At 43.0% G+C, this 20,362-nt stretch overlaps 1 protein-coding gene across 1 annotated transcript in view; it reads right to left on the reverse strand.

Moving 5' to 3' along the window:
• Positions 1 to 505: 505 nt before the first annotated feature.
• Aamdc (adipogenesis associated Mth938 domain containing) overlaps positions 506 to 20,362 on the reverse strand; it is a 29,453-nt gene continuing 9,596 nt past the window's right edge. Inside the window, exons 2-4 of the mRNA XM_032892967.1 lie at positions 14,425 to 14,574; positions 8,094 to 8,189; positions 506 to 903 (exon numbers count right to left, since the gene is read on the reverse strand). Coding sequence (XP_032748858.1) covers positions 763 to 903; positions 8,094 to 8,189; positions 14,425 to 14,556 — 369 coding nt within the window. The 5' untranslated portion in view covers positions 14,557 to 14,574 and the 3' untranslated portion in view covers positions 506 to 762. The remainder of the gene's footprint in view (positions 904 to 8,093; positions 8,190 to 14,424; positions 14,575 to 20,362) is intronic.

The following is a 20,362-nucleotide window of genomic DNA, read 5'->3' on the forward strand; positions in this document are numbered from 1 at the left end:
TTTTATATTTAGGGGTCTGAGACCTGTTGGGCTACGGCCCACAGCCAGTTACGAGGACGGTCAGCCTAGCTGCTGTAAGTGCTCCTGGACTTCACTCAATGCTTGTCCATGCCAACTGCACAAGATCCTCCTGACCACATATCTGAAGCCTCCTTCACCCATCTTACCACTCTTTCTCACATCTGAGTTCAGTACAGCCTATATTTCTTTACTAGCATCATGAAAACAAGTCATTTTGCTATTTCTCTGGAGCCTAGATCAGTGTCTAGTGTATAAAGTGCTTTAAAAAATAGTTGGGTTGGGCAAGGTGGTGCACACCTTTGACCCCAGCTCTCAGGTGGCGGAGGCAGGCAGATCTCTGAGTTTGAGACTAGCCTGGTCTACACGGCAAGTTCCAGGGAGATGTGGTCTTAAACCCTCCTATCTCCTGCCACCAAAAATAGTTTGGATTAATGTTCCAAAGCATCAACTATGGTGAGATCTTTAATGCTCTCAACCTTTCTCATTGGCTTCTAAGCTTCAACCTTTATTTTTGTATGCACTTTCTCATACTTTGAACCGAACACATAGTACAATATTAAAATCAGCAAATCTCTCTTCTGATTTAAGCAACCTGGAGGGCAAGAACTTTGCCTTAGCCTCCCATCAATCTGTTCCAAGAACATGAACATGTGTCCAAAGTACACAGTGGAGGCTGATGTGGAGATGGTAAGGCAGTCAAGGCATTGCTGCCCAGAGGTTTATTCTCCTCTGTAGGCTGCATCAGCAGGTGGAATGGAAGACACCTCCTACCCTTATCCCCCGGTCAGCCAAGGCATTGTACTCCTTCACTGCCTGCTCTGTCTGGAGGACTCGCACATCAATGCCTTGTTTCTGGAGGTACTCCACAGTCGATGGAGGCACCTGGAAAGAAGGAAAAGAGATGAATGAGAAGGGGAGGAGCCCAGAATTCTTTTCCCAGTACAAGGCAAATGCACTTTACAGGATTAGACAGAACACCTGTCACTTCTCAGTCATCTGATGTGTCACCGTTCCAAAATTAGGCAGGAGCCCCAGTGAGTTTCAGAGGAGTCTCTGAGGAGCTGGGGTTGCACTACAGTGGCTCAGAGTGTATGAGCATGCACGAGGCCCTGTGTTCACTCCCAGTACCACCAGGGGAAGAGCAGTATTTGTGGATCTGCCCTGGTTAAAGCCTTTCTAGCACTGTAGTTCTGAGTAAGGAGCCAAACTTGGGACTTATTCCTGTGATAATAAATCAGATCTAGTCATAACAGGTCCACAGGGCGTTATGAGAACTGAGTTAAGGTATAGAGAATGTCTAACTTGGTGCATATCCTATGCTGTGCAAATATTTAATCAGTAGTAGTTTAACCAATAGTTTGATCATTCCAATTTAAGTCTAAAGTCAAAGTTTCCCATGTACCAAACCAAAAGACCTTCCATCAGCTTTTAAAAGTGTCCAACCCTCCAGTTTGCAATATTTGTATCACAGAATTTGTATGTGGATGTCACTGATATGCATTTACTCTGCAACTCAAATATCTTCTCAGGTTAGCCTTTCGAGACTAATCATACGCAACCTTTCCCAAGGCACCATTTTGTTTAGAGTATTTGTTATCTGAACTTATCTAGTTTGCTTTCTTTTCATTTTTAAATAATTTTTAAAGATTTTATTGTTTTCTGTGTATGGTGCTTTGCTGGGGGCATGGAATGTAATTGGTACACAGACATACATGCAGGCCAGATGTTCTCTGCTTACGAGGTCAGCAGTAAACACAATGAATGAGTTCCAGAAGAGCTGAGGCTACAAAGTGTGACTGTGTCTCAAAACAAGCAACCAACAACATATCTGTAGCTAAATTTATGACTATTTTAAGTATTTTCTATAGCTTAGCCATTGTTTTTTATCTTAGCCATTTCGATTGGTACAAGGTAAAGTAGCAGGGTTGATTTGTATTTCCCTGATGACTAAGGATGTTGAACATTTCTTTTTTTTTTAAAGGTATATGAGTACACTGTAGCTGTCTTCAGACACACCAGAAGGGGACATCAGATCCCATTACGGATGGTTGTGAGCCACCATGTGGTTGCTGGGAATTGAACTCAGGACCTCTGGAAGAGCAGTCGGTGCTCTTAACCACTGAGCCATCTCTCCAGCCCAAATAATAACTTCCTTCTTTTTTTTTTTTTTTTTCCTTCAGAGCTGGGGACCGAACCCAGGGCCTTGTGCTTGCTAGGCAAGCGCTCTACCACTGAGCTAAATCCCCAACCCCGAACATTTCTTTAGGTGCTGCTCAGCCATTAGAGATTCCTCATTGAGAATTCATTGTTTAGCTCTGTACCCCCCTTTTTAATTAGGTTATTTGTTTTTGGAGGTTAGTTTCTTGAGTTCTTTATATATTTTGTCTATTGGAGGTTGGGTTGGTGAAGATCTTTTCCCCAATCTGTTGGTTGCCAGTTTGTCCTATTGACAGTGTCCTTTGCCTTACAGAAGCTTTTCAGTTTCATGAGATCTCATTTATCAATTGTTGATCTTAGAGCCTAAGCCATAGGAGTTCTGTTTAGGAAATTTCTCCCTGTGGTAGGATTAACATAGTAAAAATGGCCATCCAACCAAAAGCAATCTACAGGTTCAATGCAATCTTCATCAAGATTTCAACACAGCTCTTCACAGACATGGAAAGAAAACTCTCAATTTCATATTGAAAAAAAAAAAAAACCCAGGATAGTGAAAACAGTTCTTAACAATAAAAGAACTTCTTGGGGAATCACCATCCCTGACTATAGAGCAATAGTGATAAAAACTGCATGGTATCAGTACAGAGACAGACAGGTTTCTCAATAGAAGAGAATCGAAGACCTACATACAAGTATAAGCCCCCATACTTATAGACACTTGCTCTTCAACAAAGAAGCCAAAAACATACAATAGAAAAAAGAAAGCATCTTCAATAAATGGTGCTAGTCTGACTGGCAGTCTGTATGTAGAAAAATGAAAATAGATCCATATTTATCAGTTTGTATAAAGCTCAAGTCCAAGTGGATCAAGGACCTCAACATATAACCAGATACTCTGAATCAAATAGAAGAGAAAGTGGGAAAGAGCCTTGAACTCACAGGCACTGGCCTTTCCTTAATTACTGCTAATTTCTTAGTTCAGCTAACTAACCAGCATCAATTGTCAGAGTAATCACTTCTATTCTTGACTCTAAAGCCAGTGCCACACGGCTGAAGCTGCTGAGTTCTGTTGCTTGGTGGGGTTGGAGCATGCTCTCCCCCATATTCTACTGCCAGCTTTCTGTTTTCCAATTCTTTCACTGCCTAAGCTTGACCGACCTAGAACTTGTTCTGTAGATTAATCTTGAACTCAGAGAGCTGCTTAACTTTGTCTCCTGGGATGAAAGGTTTGCACCACCTTGCCTGGGCCTAAGCTTTCTATGGCCACTGTTCCTCAAGATCTGGATCAAAAGCCCATGTCTTTCAACCGCAAGATCTGGATCACAAGGTGTGCCCTCCATTTCTGCCTTGTAGTTCATTCCAGATTAAAAGTCCAAACAATTCCTTGTTTAACTGCAACCATGTAGGATGATGTCATTATGCAGCAAGGCGGGTCCAGGATAAGGCGCAGCCTATCATTGGATGAGAAGGAAAGGTAGGCAGGGAAAAGTCTAGGAAGGCGGGAGGAGGAAGAGGAGCTGGAAAATCAAGATGAAGACAACAGACAGAGCAGGATGATCCAGATCCAGGTGGATTGGCTCGATGCTGTCTTGTCTAGGTGGGCAGTTTAAAAGTTTATTAATTGGCAGTGAATTTATTGTGTGGATGAATTATGGATTGAAAATTTAACATGTAAATCTAATTGCTAAATTACAAGTTTCTGGAACTTTGATTTTACTGGGCTATAGAGGACAGCATGTGAAAGAAATGGCTGAGAGGCAGTTAGAGCATGAGGATCTGGTTCTGTTGCCCGCGTGGAGTGAGAATGCAAGGGCCGGCAGAACAAGGGGGTGTGTGTGTGTGTGTGTGTGTGTGTGTGTGTGTGTGTGTGTGTGTGTGCCAGGAGCAGTATCTACCGCCTAGGGGACCTCACAGAGAGGGCTGCCTGGGGACCTTGTGGTAGAGTAGCAGCTGGAGTGAGCGGATCAGGCTCTCGGAAACTGAGAGCAACAATCTTTAAATTTTTACTGCAACAGGTGGCAAACCAACATGTTGGGCAAGAGCTCACTAGAAAGTTAAGATTATCAGCCTAAGACTTAGAGAGAAAGTTTTCTTTTTTTTTTAAAGATTTATTTATTTCATGTACATGAGTACACTGTCACTGTCTTCAGACACACCAGAAAAGAGCATTACAGATGGTTGTGGTTGCTGGAAATTGAACTCAGGACCTCTGGAAGAGCAATCAGTGCTCTTAACCACCAAGCCATCTCTCCAGCCCCCAAAAGTTTTATTTTCTAAGTAAGAGGGGGCCAGCGCCATGTTGAATCACATGATATCTCAAGCTCGGGAACCTTAAACCTAGGCTTGCAGGCTGTAGGTCTTCTGCTGTGGTAAGTAGTGGCAGCTCAGAGAGTTAGAGATTAGAAGCTGTTTGCTTCTTTAACAAAAGTCGTTTGGAAAATAATTTAATTTAGGTTTGGTTTAATTGCTTTAAAGATAGTAGAAAGAACTAATGCTCTACTAAGTCTTACGGGATTCTCATATTCTTTCTTACGTGGTCTCCAAGGGAATTTTGGGTTAAAATCCTGGTTTGACAAGTTGCCTGCTTCTTACTGACAGGTATTAATGGAAATGTGATTAAATTTGTTTTTATAGTTAGAAGGAGAGAGTACAGAATTTATCAGAATCACATGGGTATCTTCACCCACGGTTTGGAACTAAGATAGGGAAAATTAGTCATTGACTCCAAGTAGAGAGTGGTGATATCTACAAGTTAATAAAGTTATTAAAAATAGAAGTCTGTACGCCAGGCAGAGAAATACAGACATATGTTATGGAAGTTATTAATAAATAAAAATCTGAGGCTCCAGGTAGAGAGCTTGACGGGTCGATGTATTTTGGGCTAAGGTTCTGGTTTGATAAGTTGCTTACTTCTTATTGGTATTGGAATTGATAGAAGGTGTTTAATTTGTTTTATGAATTACCCTGCTAAAGGCCACATGGCTCGATGATGCTAGCTAGTGAGGGTTGTGGTTATTTTGATATTTACCACAACAGGAAGCTCGGGTTCTCTTAACGTGGGTTCCATGGGAATTTTGGGTTAATTTCCTGATATGACAGATTAGAAAAGCCTAAACAGGATCATACACTATTGTTTAGCATTCTTTTTTTAAAAAATTGTTTCAAATTTCATAATGGGTGTGATTTTGAGTCTCGTTATATTGTTCCTCTGGGAGAGTGCAAGATACAAGCTTTTCTGGTTACAGACTAAATAAAGAACATGGTATTTGGGAGAAAGGTTTTGTCTTTGTGTTTTTAAAAAGGGTGATTAGGCTGGACACCTTCCAGAGTTATGTGGATCAGATTTGATAGAGGGAGACCACCTGAAAAACTAAATTAAAGAGAATCAAACAAAAAGTTATCTTGATGATGCTAAAACCTTTGTCTTGAGAATTATGTATTGCAGAATGTACCTGCTTGGATTCATGATCTCAAGGTCTTTCAGCTGGGTCCAGCTAAGACAGACACATCAGGCTACAACATTCTTCCATTTTCTCTACCCTGTGCCCCCAAGAATATCTCAATGCCCACATACAGCTTGAAGAAGTTATTGAAGAGTTGTCGCCCTGATTCCCTGGACTTTGGGGGGCTGAAGGTGGTTATTCTAAGGTTGTTTTTAAGAGGAATTTAGAAATGGTCATAATTTAACAGGGAGGAATTAACTAGATTGTTTTGTACAGCCATAACCTCATTTGGTAACCAAGCTAAAGTCATATCTTTACTTTGGTATAGAACTGATAGAAAACGTCCTTTCTAATTTTTTTTTTGAAATTATATGACAACTTTTTTATTGGATTTTTTAAATTTACATTTCAAATGTTATTCCCTTTCCCAGTTTCCCAGACATAAGCCCCCTATTCCATTCCCCCTCCCCTTCTTCCATAAAGGTGTTTCCCTCCCCATTGACCCCCCACCCCCCTCATTCTCCTACATTGGGGGTCCAACCTTGGCAGGACCAAGGGTTTCTCCTTCCTTTCTAATTTTTACTTCAACACAACCACACACAGTAATCTTAGCTGGGTGGGATCTTGCCCTGAGACCACCACTCCTTTAATCTCCTTACCTCCTTGAACACAGGATTCAGCTCCATTTAATTTCCTGGTGCCCCTTTATTATTACTCGAACCATATATTTTTATAGTGTTCTTGCTACACTTGTTCAAAACTCTCTTCATGAGACTTAATCAGAGAACAATGCAATTAATATAAATTTCTTTACCTTGGCCTCAGGTAGACTCTTCAGACAAGGGCAAAAAGCAGCCACATTCTTCCCCAAAATACCACAAAAAACAGTCTATAGGCCACATACTGAAATTCTCCACTGAAGCCACTTGGACTAGGTCTGCATAGTTCAAATCACTTTCAGTGACAAAGTCTTCCATACTCCTTCTAGGATAGCCTATTACACCTCACTTAAAGCATTTCATTGCCTTCCAAATCCAAACTCCCAAAATCCACATTCTTCAAAACAAGAACATAGTCAGGCCTATCACAGCAATACCTCAGTTCCTGGTACCAACTTCTGTCGTAGAGTTGAATTGCTATGAACAGACACGACACCATGTCCATGACCAAGGTAACTCGTCTAAGGACAACATTTAATTGGGGATGGCTTACAGGTTCAGAGGTTCAGCCCATTATCATCACGGTGGCAGCATGGCAGCATCCAGGCAGGCACGGTGCAAAAGGAACTGAGAGGTCTACATCTTCATCTGAAGGCTGCTAAGATTGGTTCCCAAGTGGTCAGGAGGAGGGTCTCAAAGCCCATCCCCACAGTGGGACACTTCCTCCAACAAGACCATGCCTTCTCCAACAAGGCCACACCTCCTAATAGTGCCACTCCCTGGGTCAACCATATTCAAACTCCCACAGCGTGACAGGGCCGGGTCTGCACAAGTGCATCCGTGTCAGCGTAAACATATCTGCAGATGCACACAAAGGACGGGAGCAGTGTGAATTCTACGTACAGGCTGCAGGGACGCACTCTTTCATCTCTACTTCTAGTCAGTCACTGACTCTTGGATGCTTTACCATAAGTATATCCTATTTTACAAATCAAATGAAATATACATTTATTTTCTGAACATGACAAAAAAGCATAACTTGAAAGAAAACAAAATTGAATACTATAAAATATCCTATCAAAATGTAAAGTAGTGAGCTGAACACAGCAGCTAATGCTTCTACCTCCAGCACATGGAAGGAAAGGCAGGAGGACTACACCAGTCTCCAGGCTAGTTGGGGATACAAGGAACACCCTGTTGAAACTAAACTAAACCGATGGACCGGAGGGAGAGCTCAGTTGGTCGAGTACTTCTGAGCATGTGTGAAACCCTGAGTTAATCCCCAGAATGGCATGAACTGTGTGTGACAGTGCATACTTGTAACCTTAGCAGTCAGGACGTAGAAGCAAAAGGCCCAAAAGTTCAAAGACCAACTATAGTTATGTACTCCTTAATGGCTTTTTCATCCAAAATTGGACCCCATGTTTAAGTGTGGTTCTGTAAGAGTACAAAGCCAACTGGCACCACTGCTCTCTCTGTGTATACGCATATGTGATGTTCACATAGTGATAATTTACTTAACAATGCACTGCCCAGAGTGATCCCCTTTGTTGACCCACATGACTGACTGACTGACCTGATAACCACAGAAGGTGAGCAATTCCCTAAGAGCGGTATTGGTGAGGAATAGTTGAACAATCAGGGATGGGCACAGAGACTTGGAAAGTCCAGGACTGACAGTGGAGTGGACACACTGTTATACATCCTAGGCTCAGCAAATGAGAGGCCGTGATATTTAGAGCTGAACTCTAATGAAGGAAGGTCTGAGAGATAAGTGTCCATCCTCAGGAATGTTATAGACATCAGAACCTACCTTCAAGGCCTCACTCATTCCTCTGCCAATCACAAGAGTCTGTACGCCCTTCTCAGCAATTTCCTTTACGTCTGCTGGCTGCACTCCAGGAGAATGCTGGATATGGAGGAGAGAGCAGAAAGGTACCAATCTTTCTTCACAACCCAATTCTTTAAAAAAAATTATGTTAAGTGTATGCCTAAAATACATAAAAATTCCTTAAGTGTTTTGCCTTCATGTATGTGTGTGCAGCATGTGTGTGCCTGGTGGCCACCAAGGCCAGCAGAGGGCGTCCGATCCATTGGAGCAGGAACTGGAGAGAATAGTTGTGAGCTGTCATGTGGTGGATGGAAACTGAACCAGATCTTCTGTAAGAGCAGCAAATGCTTACCTACCGAGCCCTCCCAACAGCCCTCACAATAGACATCTTTATGGGGTTCATTCTAGAACTGTTTACTGAGGTTTACTTTCTGCCAAGCAGAGTCCCATCCTCTAGGCTCTGCAAAAAGATACAGAGCTGCATTCAAGGAGTTCCAGTGTAGTGAGGAATACACAGGATGGCTTTCTCCTCTCTATTGGGCAGAGCTCATGTAGCCCAGACTGGCATTGAGCTCAGTCTACAGCCTGTCTTTGAACTCCTGGTTCCCGTCTCTAGTGATGGTGTGCTGGGGTTTAGGGATATGTTACCATGTCCAGCAGGCAGTCTCAGTGGGATGAGGGGCAGTACTAGTCAGATGTCTCAGGGGTTACGAGTGTGTCCTTGTGGAGAGGACCTGCTTCAGCTGCGACTTCTACACTGGACAGCTCACGACTGCCTAGAACTCCAGCTCTGGGCGATTTGATACCTTATGACCTCTGCACTCACGTGGACACACTTACACACAGATACACACATAATTTAAAGTAAAGTATTCATTATGACTCAGGAAAAATGACAGGTGTGATCAGAGAAGACAGCTAAGATTTCTATTTAGAAAACAATTAAGAATCCTGCACACGGGCATGTAGGGAAACATAAAGAAACCCTGTCTCAAAAACAAAACAAAAAAACAATAAAGACAATATAAGAAAAGAAAAGGGGAAAGGTAAGCACAAAAGCCTCCACTGTCATACCATAGATAAGGAAGCTGACGCTCGGGAAAATACACAACTTGGTTAAGATGACATGGCTGTTAAGTGGTAGAGCTGGAATTTGAACTCGGACACACATTATTTCTGCTATAATGAGCTCTTTAGTTCTGCTATAATGAGCTCTATAAAGAGTGGAGCACTTTGCTGGGCTCTGATACCAAGGAACAGCCTCCTTGAAGCTTGAAAGAGAAAACATAAAACCGGGTGGTTTAATCCCAGCACTTGGGAGGCAGAGGCAGGTGGATCTCTGAGTTTCAGGCCAGCTTGGTCTACAGAGTGAGCTATAGGACAGTCAGGGCTACACAGAGAAACCCTGTCCCAAAAACCCAACCAACAAACCATAATGACTAGCATAGTTGTGCCAAGCCCAGTAAGTGGCCTGTATAGTCCCACTTTTACAGGAGATTCTCTCTCCATGCCTCTCTTCCCCTCCATTGGACACTAAAGGGCTGAGAGAGAGAGGAGGCAGAATAAAACTTCATTAAAATTGAAGAAAATCAGCCTGGGAGCTGTAGAGACCAGCCAGTGGTTAAAAGTACAATCACAACTCCTAGGTGTTCATCTTAGAATCTTGAAACTCATGTTTACACAAAAACCTTCTTTTTCTTTTCAAGACAGGGTCTCACTGTGTAGCTCTGGGTGTCCTAGATCTCACTCCGTAGACCAGGCTGGCCTGGAACTCACTGAGTTCCTCCTTCCTCTGCCTCCCAGGGGCTGGGAATAAAGGTGTGTGTTACCATGCCTAGCATCATATAATACTTCCAGATGAGAGTTCTGGGTACTTGTATTCATAGTGCCTATGGTTGAAAACAATGTAACTGATGATCGTCAATCCTGAGTAAACAGATTTGTTAAAAGTGTCTGGTGGACTCTTACTCATCAATAAAAAGGAACAATTTAATGATATACATGTCAACATTCTTGGACAGCTAAACTTAAATAGAGCCTGTATGTTAGATAACAGTATTTGCTGTGTTCCTGACTTTAACCATTGCCTTGTAACTACAGAAAAGAACATCAGGCACAAAAGTACATCTTCATCTTGGGACGGAACACAGAGCTGAGAGACTCTGCAGGGTGTCTCCAGTTTCTCTGTTCTCTACCAGGAGCAGAAGATACTGAGAGGACCAGACTGTTTTCTTAAAACATATTTACATTTATGGTCTAGAGAGATAGCGCAGTTGTTCAGAGCACTGTCACACCTGTAGCACACACACATTTAATCCCAGAACCCAGCAGAGGCAATTGGATCTCTCTAGTTTGACACCAGACTGGTCTACAGAGTGAGTTCCAGGATAGCCAGGGCTACACAGTGAGACCCTGTCTCAAAACAGACAAACAAGAGTACTTGTTTCTCTTTTGGAGGACCTGGTTTGGGTCCCAGTATCCACATGGTGGCTACAACTGTCTGCAACTCTGAGTCTCAGGAGATCCTAGGCTCTCTTCGGATCTCTGTGAATACTGCATGCAAGTGGTACACAGACATACATGCAGGCAAAACACCTTTGCACACAAACAAAATAAAAATGAAATTTAAAAGTATTCGTGGCTGAAAATGTTTTTGAATTCTTGTGTGTAGGTGCTTTGCCTACATGAATATTTGTGCACCATGTGCGTGTCTAGTGTCTGTGGAGGTTAGAAAGGGGTGTTAGATCCCTTAGAAATAGAGTTAGACAGTCCTCTGGAAGAGAAACAACTGCTCTGAACCTCTGAGACATCTGTCCAGTCCCAGTCTGTAATGTCTTAAAATTACTTAAAAAATTTAAAAGGCAAAATCAAACAGGGACAAAGCTATATGATTGTTTTATAAATTTTAAATGATTACTTTATTTTTATTTTATGTGTATTAGTGTTTTGTCTGCATGTATGTCTGTGTGAGGGAGTCAGATCCCCTGGCATGGACTTACAGACAGTTGTGAGCTGCCATGTGGGTGCTGGGAATCAAACCTGGGACCTGGAGAAAAGCAGCCAGTGCTCTTAATCATTGAGCCAATTCCCAGTCCCATGATTACAACTATTTATTAAAGACTATACCAGAATTGAACCAGATGTTCTTTTTAGTCCCATAATCTGTGATCAACCCTAGATCCACCCTGAACTTAATAAATATGGTTTAAATAACATTTTTTTCTGAAGCTATGACCACAGTGAATGTTTTTTCTTTTCTTTTCTTTTTTTTTTTTTTTTCTCAGAGCTGGGATCGAACCCAGGGCCTTTTGCTTGTTAGGCAAGCGCTCTACCACTGAACTAAATCCCCAACACCCACAGTGAATGTTTAAGAGAATTACAGATCATGGTTAGAGAGCTTTACCTTCCTTAAATGCATTTCAAATAAATGTTTTGAATAGAACCTTGATTCCCAAGGTCTTAGGGTTCACACTGTTTCACTGTTGTAACTGTCAGGAAACAAGACCATTCTGACTGCTAGAAATGCTATGCAAGGGCTCTAAGGAGTGAAGACTATAATCTGGAGATTCAGACTAGAGCGAGCTATAGCTGCTCAGAGCCGCTCAGAGTTGCTAGAACACATGTGATGAACTCAGCTGCTGCGGCTGCCGTCCTGCAGGCCCGTGGTATCCCATACAACCTAACAGCAGGAGCCTGTGGATCCAGGCACTGGCAGGAATTACTCTCAGCTTCGTGTGGAAACCTGAGCTGGGACATCGGTTACCACGCATCTCCACACTGCCCTCAGCTCCTCTGTGCTTCCGATTCCTCAAGACAACTACCAGGACTCTCGTGGAGTAAAACCCCAACCTTTATTAGGAGGCTTTTATGACACAGCCCAGGGTTGTAAAGCTCACTGTTTTTCTTGGGGGAAAGCTATTAATTGTAGAACACTGTCTTGTCTACCACCCATTGTAGCAGCCAAAAAGAGGAGTTCATCCTTTGGGACTCAGAGATTTTACAATCAAATTGAAAATGAAATATGCCTAAATTAAGTTTTAAAAAAATTATTCCTGTCTGCCAAAATTGACGGCTTGTAAATGGACAGGAGTAGCATTAGCTGGCTGCATTGTGTTAAAAGTAGACTCTATGAAGGGTAAAGGATTGCTGGGATCTATGCCCTGGAGACACTGTCTGAGTTATGTTCTCATTGTTCTCACCTGAATGAACAGCCTCTTGACTGATCTCTTACTCTACCACGGCACTGGCTGCTTTCTGCCACAGTCTTGTGAAACTTCGGGTAACAGTTCTCCAGTGATTTCAGCCTCCCACATCGCAGCCATGGGCCACAGAGCCCTGAGTTTCACGTTGAACAATCTTGCAGTGGTTCTACTAATAAGGGGAGGTTGAAAATGGCCTGCTGCTGCATGCTTGCCCATGACCAGCACTCTCAGGAATGGGAGGTCCTCTGGGGTAGCGCATAAGAATCAGAACCAAATCACACCAGCTCTAAATCCTGCATCTGTGAGCCAGGGTTGATAAGGCCCACACACCAGGAACTTGAAATGTCCACCCCTTACCTCAGGGTGCATGGCTGATTTGGGCTAGAATACTGTTCCTTAGGAACTAAATTCCCAACAACAAAACATGAGGTAAGCTTAGGGAGTCATGCGGAGGAGGGAGAAGGACGATCGGTGGAACTAGAGGGGTCAGGGACATACCATGAGAACAAGGCTCACAGAATCAACTGACCAGGGGCCTGTAAGGGTCTGACCTTGGTCCTCTGCATATGTTAAGGCTGAGTAGCTTGGTATTCTCATGAGAATCTAAAGAGTGGGGTCAGGGGCTGTCTTGATTCTCTCACTCACTTGTGGGACCCTTTCCTTCTAAAGAGCTGCCTTGTCCAGCCTTGATGTGATGGTCTGTGCCTGATCTTACTGTAGTCTGTTATGTAGTGTTTGGTTCATGTCCCTGGGAGGTGTGCTCTAATCTGAGGGGAGGCTAACAGGGGTGGATCTGGAGAAGGGGGGAGGTTATCGTGGAGAGAGGCTAGGGGTAGGGGAGGGAGGCAAAACTGCAGTCAGGATATAATATATAAGAGAAGAAAAATAAGAAAAAAGACAAAACCCCAAAACTTGCTAAATTCTGTGATTTCCCCCCCAAAACATGACATTTATATAAAACTGAGGAAATCTGGTGTTGGTAATGTATGCCTTTAATCCCAGTACTTGGGAGGCAGAGGCAGGTAATCTCTGTTGAGTTAGAGACCAGCCTGGTCTACAGAGTGAGTTCCAGGACAGATGGGGCTACGAAGAGAAACCCTGTCTTGAGAAAACAAAAACCAAAAAACAAACAAACAAAAAAAGAGAAAATAAATAATAAAACTATGGGAATTAATAAAGCATCAGTTTTGCCAGGAGCTGGAGGTATGAGATGGAGGAAACGGCACTGGACACTCATGGTCGTGGGGGTGCTTTGGGGGGGGTGATAAATATATCTTGGGATTAATATACTAGTCACTGTATAAACCTATGAATGTGAATTGAATTTAGGCGTCCATCATATACATATATATATATAGTTTTTTAAAGATTTATTTATTTTTTTATGAGTACACTGTTGTTGTCTTCAGACACACCAGAAGAGGGCATCGGATATCGGATCTCTTTACAGATGGTTGTGAGCCACCATGTGGTTGCTGGGAACAGAACTCAGGACCCCTGGAAGAGCAGTCTCACTGAGCCAGCCCCATCATATATATTTTTAAATGACTTATTTTTTGTTTTATGTACATTGATGTTCTGCCTGCTTGTATGTGTGTGAGAGGGTGTCAGAGCCCTCAGAACTAGAGTAACAGACAGTCGTGAGCTGCCATGTAGGTGCTGGGAATTGAACCTGGGTATTTTTGGAAGAACAGCCAGTGCTCTTCACTGCTGAGTCAACTTTCCAGCCCCATGGTTCCATTATATTACATGTGCAGTTTATGTTGTGTGTAGAGGTGTCTTGCCTACATGTGTGTCTGTTGCACCATGTACATGCCTGATGCTGGAGGAGGCCAGAAGAGTATCTGACACTCTGACACTGAAGTCACAGATGATAGTGAGCTGCCGTGTGGGTGCTGGGGCCAAATCCGGGTCCTCCTGGAGAGCAGCCAGTGCTCTCGACTGTTGAGCCTTCTCTTCAACATTACAGCGTGCACTTCAAAGGGGAAGTTTAATGGTGATATGCACACTTGGCAAGGAAGGGAAGAGATAGTGACTTGGTGGTTCAGGAGGTGGGAAGTTACTTGGTCAGCTGCCTGCAGTGTCAACCAATCTAGTCACTAGAATCTTACCTCAGTTCCTGTTTCTCTCCAATTCCAAGCCCGACTGCCTCCTGGCCATACTTTGCAATCCTTATAGGTTAAGGTAGAGCCTTGAACTTTCATTTGTCCCCAAGAGAGGGAATCAATTTTAGGGGAAGCCATAAGCAAGTGAACTGAAATCTGAAATTAAAAGAAAAAGGTGCCAAGTCAGCCACTAAGGCAAGTTGAAATTGCTCCAAAATCAAGGATAGGAAGTCCCAATTCTCCACAACATGAGAGGTCCCCTTCTCAATAGGAGTATTACCCTACTCGGTATACAGGCCTTTACTGATGACTTCCCTAAAACATACTGTTCTTGGGAGGTGAGTCATGTAATCACAGAAAGCAGATAAAACAATTATTTCCAACACTCCAGAGGCAATCCTCAGGATATTTTATTAGAGATAAAGTTTGGAAGTGAAGCTTCACTTCAGTATGATGGAATGAAGAGGTGGCGTGGCCTACCTCGATATAAGCACAGCGAACAAATCCTATCAAGATGATTATTTGACCAGCAAGAGGCTACCTGGCACCAAACACAACCACTCTAATTCAATCCCTGAAGCCTCATGGTAGGAGAAGAGAACTGACAATCTCTCTCTCTCTCTCTCTCTCTCTCTCTCTCTCTCACACACACACACACACACACACACACACACACACACACACACACACACACACACACACAAACCCAGACTGGAGATACAGGACACGGAACACTTGCTGCTCTTTTATGTGACTTAACCTGGTTCGTAGTACCCATGTTGAGTAGCTCATAATTGCTGATAACTCCAGTTCTGGGGATCCAGTGTCCTCATCAGCCTCCAGAGGCACCCACACACAGGTGACATACACTCATTTATATGACAAAATTTACACACTCATATGAATAAATTTAAAAAACAAACAAAAGAAAAGCATAACACTTTGCTTTTAAAACAATTATTTGTCATTCTAGAAATAAAAGGAAAGACCTACCATAAACTGCTTATTTATGCAAAGCAATGAATCTCACATTAGTTCAGCTCCTGGGAATTCTCTATGCAGATTCTGTAGGCACCTAAGTTCCACCACATAGGAGTATGAAAGCAAATAGTCTTCCTGCTACTACAGAGTAGGCAACTGACTGGTGAACTAGGACTGAAATACTCCAAGTGGGAGACATGGTTGGATGGCTGAGTTAGTAAAGTGCTTGATGAGTGTGGTGATTCAAATAGGTTTGCCCCCATAGACCATGCAGTTTGAATGCTTGACCCATGGGAATTGGCACTATTAGGAAGAGTCACCTTGTTGGAATAGGTGTGGCCTTGTTGGAGGAAGCGTGTCACTGTGAAGGTGTGCTTTGAGGTTTCTTACTGCGTGAGCTCCACCCAGTGTGGAAAGAGACCCTCCTCCTGGCTGCCTACAGAAGAGTCTCCTTCTGTCTACCTTGGGATCGAGGTGTATAACTCTCAGCTCCTCCAGCACCATGTCTGCCTGCCCAGATGCTGCCATGCTTCTGTCATGATACTGGACTGAACCTCTGAAATTGTAAAGCAGCCCCAATTACATGCTGTCTTTTCTAAGAGTTGCTTTGGTCATGGTGTCTCTTCACAGCAATGAAACCCTAAGACAATGTACAAACTTGAGGTCCAGAGTTAGATCATTAGCACTCATGTAAAAAACAAAAAACCAAAAACTGGGCATAGCTGCACACTGGTAATCCCCATGCTGTGAAAGCAGACAGGATCCCTGGAACTTGCTGGCCAGCTAATCTAGCTGAATCCTCAAGTTCTAGATTCAGTGAAAGACCCTTTCTCAAAAAATAAGGTAGAGGGCAATTGGTGAAGTCAACACTCATATGTCTACATGTACACACACACACATACACACACACACACACACACACACACACACACACACACACACACACCCTGAGTGAAAGAGACCTTTCTCAAAAATAATGTAGAGGGCAATTGGTGAGGTCAACACTCACATGTCTACATGTATGCACACACACACACACACACACACACACACACACACACACACCCTGATATGTACTAATATGTATACCACACACAAAAGATAAAAAATAGTTCTCAAGAGTGACACAGTCGCAGAGGCCTTTACAAACTCTCCATGTATCCCAATTAGACCAGAAGCTATGAGCTCATGCTGCAAAGACCTGGGTAGGTTAATTCACTTGAACATTACACGCTGCTAACCCCTAATCACAGGAACAAAGAGAAGAGGCAGAAGAGGGCTCAGCAGATACAAAAACCAGTACAGACAAGTGGGATTTTCAGTTCACTCTTCAGTGCACACATGGATCCATTAGTAGAACACAGAATTCTTGCTGGCTCAAAGTGTATGGCTATTGACTTAATTTGTGGCTGGATACTAATCTGCATAGACATAGAGGAAAACACTCAGAAAACCACGCTGCAGAACAAAACCAAGATGAAACAAAGCAAAGGGCTGAACAGGTATTTCAGTGGCCACATACCATGTGGGAACCAGAAAGAATAGCATTAGTATTGTCGTTTGGTTCTTTTTTTTTTTTTTTTTTCCGGAGCTGGGGACCGAACCCAGGGCCTTGTGCTTCCTAGGCAAGCGCTCTACCACTGAGCTAAATCCCCAACCCCTAATTGTACAGTTTTAAGACAGTTTTTATGTTTTGTCTTTTTGAGACAGGGTTTCTCTATTATGTAGCTCTGGCTGTCTTGGAACTCTTATGTGGGCCAGGCTGGCCGTGAACTCACAGAAATCCACTTGCCTTTGTCTCCCAAGTGGTGGGATTCACAGCACACACTACACCAGGCTGGGTATGTACCCTGCCCAGATGCTGCCATGCTTCTGTCATGATACTGGACTGAACCTCTGAAATTGTCAGAAATGAGCTAGGGTCTAATGAGTCTCAAGCTGGGTTTGAAATCATTACGTAGGATGATCGTCATTTTTGGTCCTCCTGCCTCACCTTTGTCAATTTCCTACCCCTCTCTCCCTAAAGTACATCACCTTCCGTAAAGACAATTACAAATCATACTTTTACCCAATACTATTAACTAATAATGCAACTTTACCACGTCAACTTCTAAATGATCATTGCAGAGTTCAGAACAGAGAAGATAAGCATACTGTTTAGAGCATGGTGAGAGGAAGACAAATTTAAAAAGCATGATTTCTGTTTTTAAGGCAATGACACTATACTATAGGAGAGAAAACACATACAGTTTTCCAGGCATCATGGTGCACTTTTTTAATCCCATCATTGGAAGGCAAAGGTAGCATTACTCTGTGTGTGTGTGTGTGTGTGTGTGTGTGTGTGTGTGTGTGTGTGTGTGTAAGTGCACAGACCATGCCTATGTAGAGGATAGAACATCACTTAGGAACTGCTTCTCTCCTGCCATCTTGTGGGATCCTAGGGTGGAACTGAATTCAGGTAGTCTCCCTTACCTGCTGAGCCTCTACCTGTCACAAGAAAACTTTAGAGAAGCAATATAATGACTTCTAGGAAATAGGAAGCTGGAATGAGCAGAGGATGTCTGGATCTGTATCTTGAGGAATGTGTTATAGTTTATAAAACAAAATACCACAGATGGCTTAAAGGACAGATTCCTTTTCTCAGTTTGGAAAAATAGAATACAAGATTATGATGCCAGCAAGGTTGGTCCCCAGTGAGGCCTCTTTAAAGTTTGCAAACAGATACCTTGCTGCATTTTCACGCAACTCTTTCTATATTTGTGGCGCTGCTTCCTGTTCTTTCCAAAACAGATTTATGTTTACATATGTGTATGTGCGAATGCCTGAAGGAGCAGAAGTGTAGTGCATGCATGCAGAGAGACCAGCAGAGGGCACTGGACCTTTCGGAACTAAAGCATAGGTTCACTGTGACCTATGGGTCACAACCCTTTTGGGAGTTGGTCACATATCAGATATCCTACATATCAGATACTTACATTACAATTCACAACAGTAGAAAAGTTACAATTCTCAAGTAGCAATAAGATAATTCTATGGTTGGAGTCACCAGAACATGAGGAACTGTAATAAATGGTCACAGCATTAGGAAGGTTGAGAACTACTGGACTAGAGTTTTCAGATGGTTTTGAGACACCTTGTAGGTGCTGGGAACAAGACTTGGGTCTCCTTGCAAGAGCTGTGAGCATTTGTATCTGATGTGCCATCTCCAAAGCTCCTCTCTGTAGGGAGTGGAAGATTCTGAGTGAGTGAGTGCACAGCCACTCTAAGGACCAAGGCCTCAGACTCATAGAAGTTAGCAGCCTTCTTCCTTGTCCAAGTGTAAGTATTTGCAGACAATTAATCAGTGTATACAGAACCTAGAAACCTAGTTGTCTTCTCCCTTCTTCCTGTTTTCCTACAGAGAGTAGCTGTCCCTCGTTCCCCAGGCCATGCACACTGAGGTGTCAAGGCAGTTGGTGCGGAGTCATTAGAGTGAGCACAGACCTGAGCCCGCTTGTCCCTGTCTTTGTGTAATTATTTCTTTAGTAATTTACTGCTCTTTCTTCATTCCTTGGCTATCCCAGTCAGGTGTCTAGACTCAAGGCACAAGCTTCTCTGCTTTCTCTCTGTCTCTCTCTGTCTCTCTCTGTCTCTCTCTCTCTCTCTCCTGGGTTTTACCAGATAGTCATGGCTGGAAAAGAACTCACAGAGACATACCTGCATCAACCTCCCCCTTTCTGAGGTTAAAGATCTGTACCGCCACACCCATTGCTATTCGTTTTTAACTTTTATGTGTATGGGTGTTTTGCCTGCACACATTTCTGTGCATCATACAAATGCCTGGTGCCTATAGAGGGCAAATAAAGGGTAGAACTCCTGGACATGGAATTATAGGCAATTGTGAGCTACCACGTGAGTGCTGGACATCAAAACCAGATCCTCTGAAAAAGCAGCCCTTGCTCTTAGCTGCTGAGTCATATCTTCAGCCCCCACTTTACATTGACATCACACCAAACATTACGAAGGTATTTGAAATTAATATTGAAAATCTATCTTTAAAGCGGGAGGTGATGGCACATGCCTTTAATCCCAGCGCTTGGGAGTCAGAGCAGGCTGATCTGTGAGTTCTTAGTTCAAGGCTGGCCTGGTCTACAGAACAAGTTCCAGGACAACTAAGACTATACAGAGAAACTCTGTCTCAACCCTCCCCCCAAAATCTATCCTCATAGCTTAAAAGCCAATGTGTAAACTCTCCTAATAGTAACAATACCAATATCAACAATGAACAAAATTTAGAATAATATTGCAAAGGACACACACACACTACAATTTCCATGTCTGGATATGGAAGGTAACACTGTAAGGTTAAATAGCTTTAAGAGAGTTGTAATTAGAACCTAGGTCTGTCAGACTCCCATCTTGCCACACTGTGTGGATACTAGAAACGTTCTTCTGCAAGGAGATAAACTGCCCCTAAGATCCATCTCCTCTGTACCACAAAAGGGTCGGTAGTTTCCTTGTTCCATTCAGTTTGACTTCTGGGCTTTTCCTTGCCTGTTACTCTTGTAGGAATTCCACATCCTTTATTTCTTCTAACATCCCAGCTATGTAGTTTCTTGTCAGGAATGAAACTGTTGCTTCCTGAATTTCTTACTCAGTAATTTTTCTTGGAGCATATGTACTGCAAGCATGATCACATGCTGCAGTTGTGAATTTGATGTTTCAAAAATTACTTATATATCTACTGTTTATCTTCGTGCATTTATTCATCCAGTTCCTGCCTCTCGGTGAGGAGCTGTGACAGCTCAGTGAGTTGCTGCACAAACCTAATGGTTTGAGTTCAATTCCCAGAACCCATGTGAAGATGGAAAGAGATAACTGACTCCCTCTGCAAAGTTGTCCTCTGGAGGACTGCAAGTGATAGATGATAGAGGTGCTTGCCACCAGACCTGGCCGGCACCCAAGTTCAACTGCCAGAATCCAT

The sequence above is a fragment of the Rattus rattus genome, chromosome 2 (genome assembly GCF_011064425.1).
Source record: "Rattus rattus isolate New Zealand chromosome 2, Rrattus_CSIRO_v1, whole genome shotgun sequence".
NCBI lineage: Eukaryota > Metazoa > Chordata > Mammalia > Rodentia > Muridae > Rattus > Rattus rattus.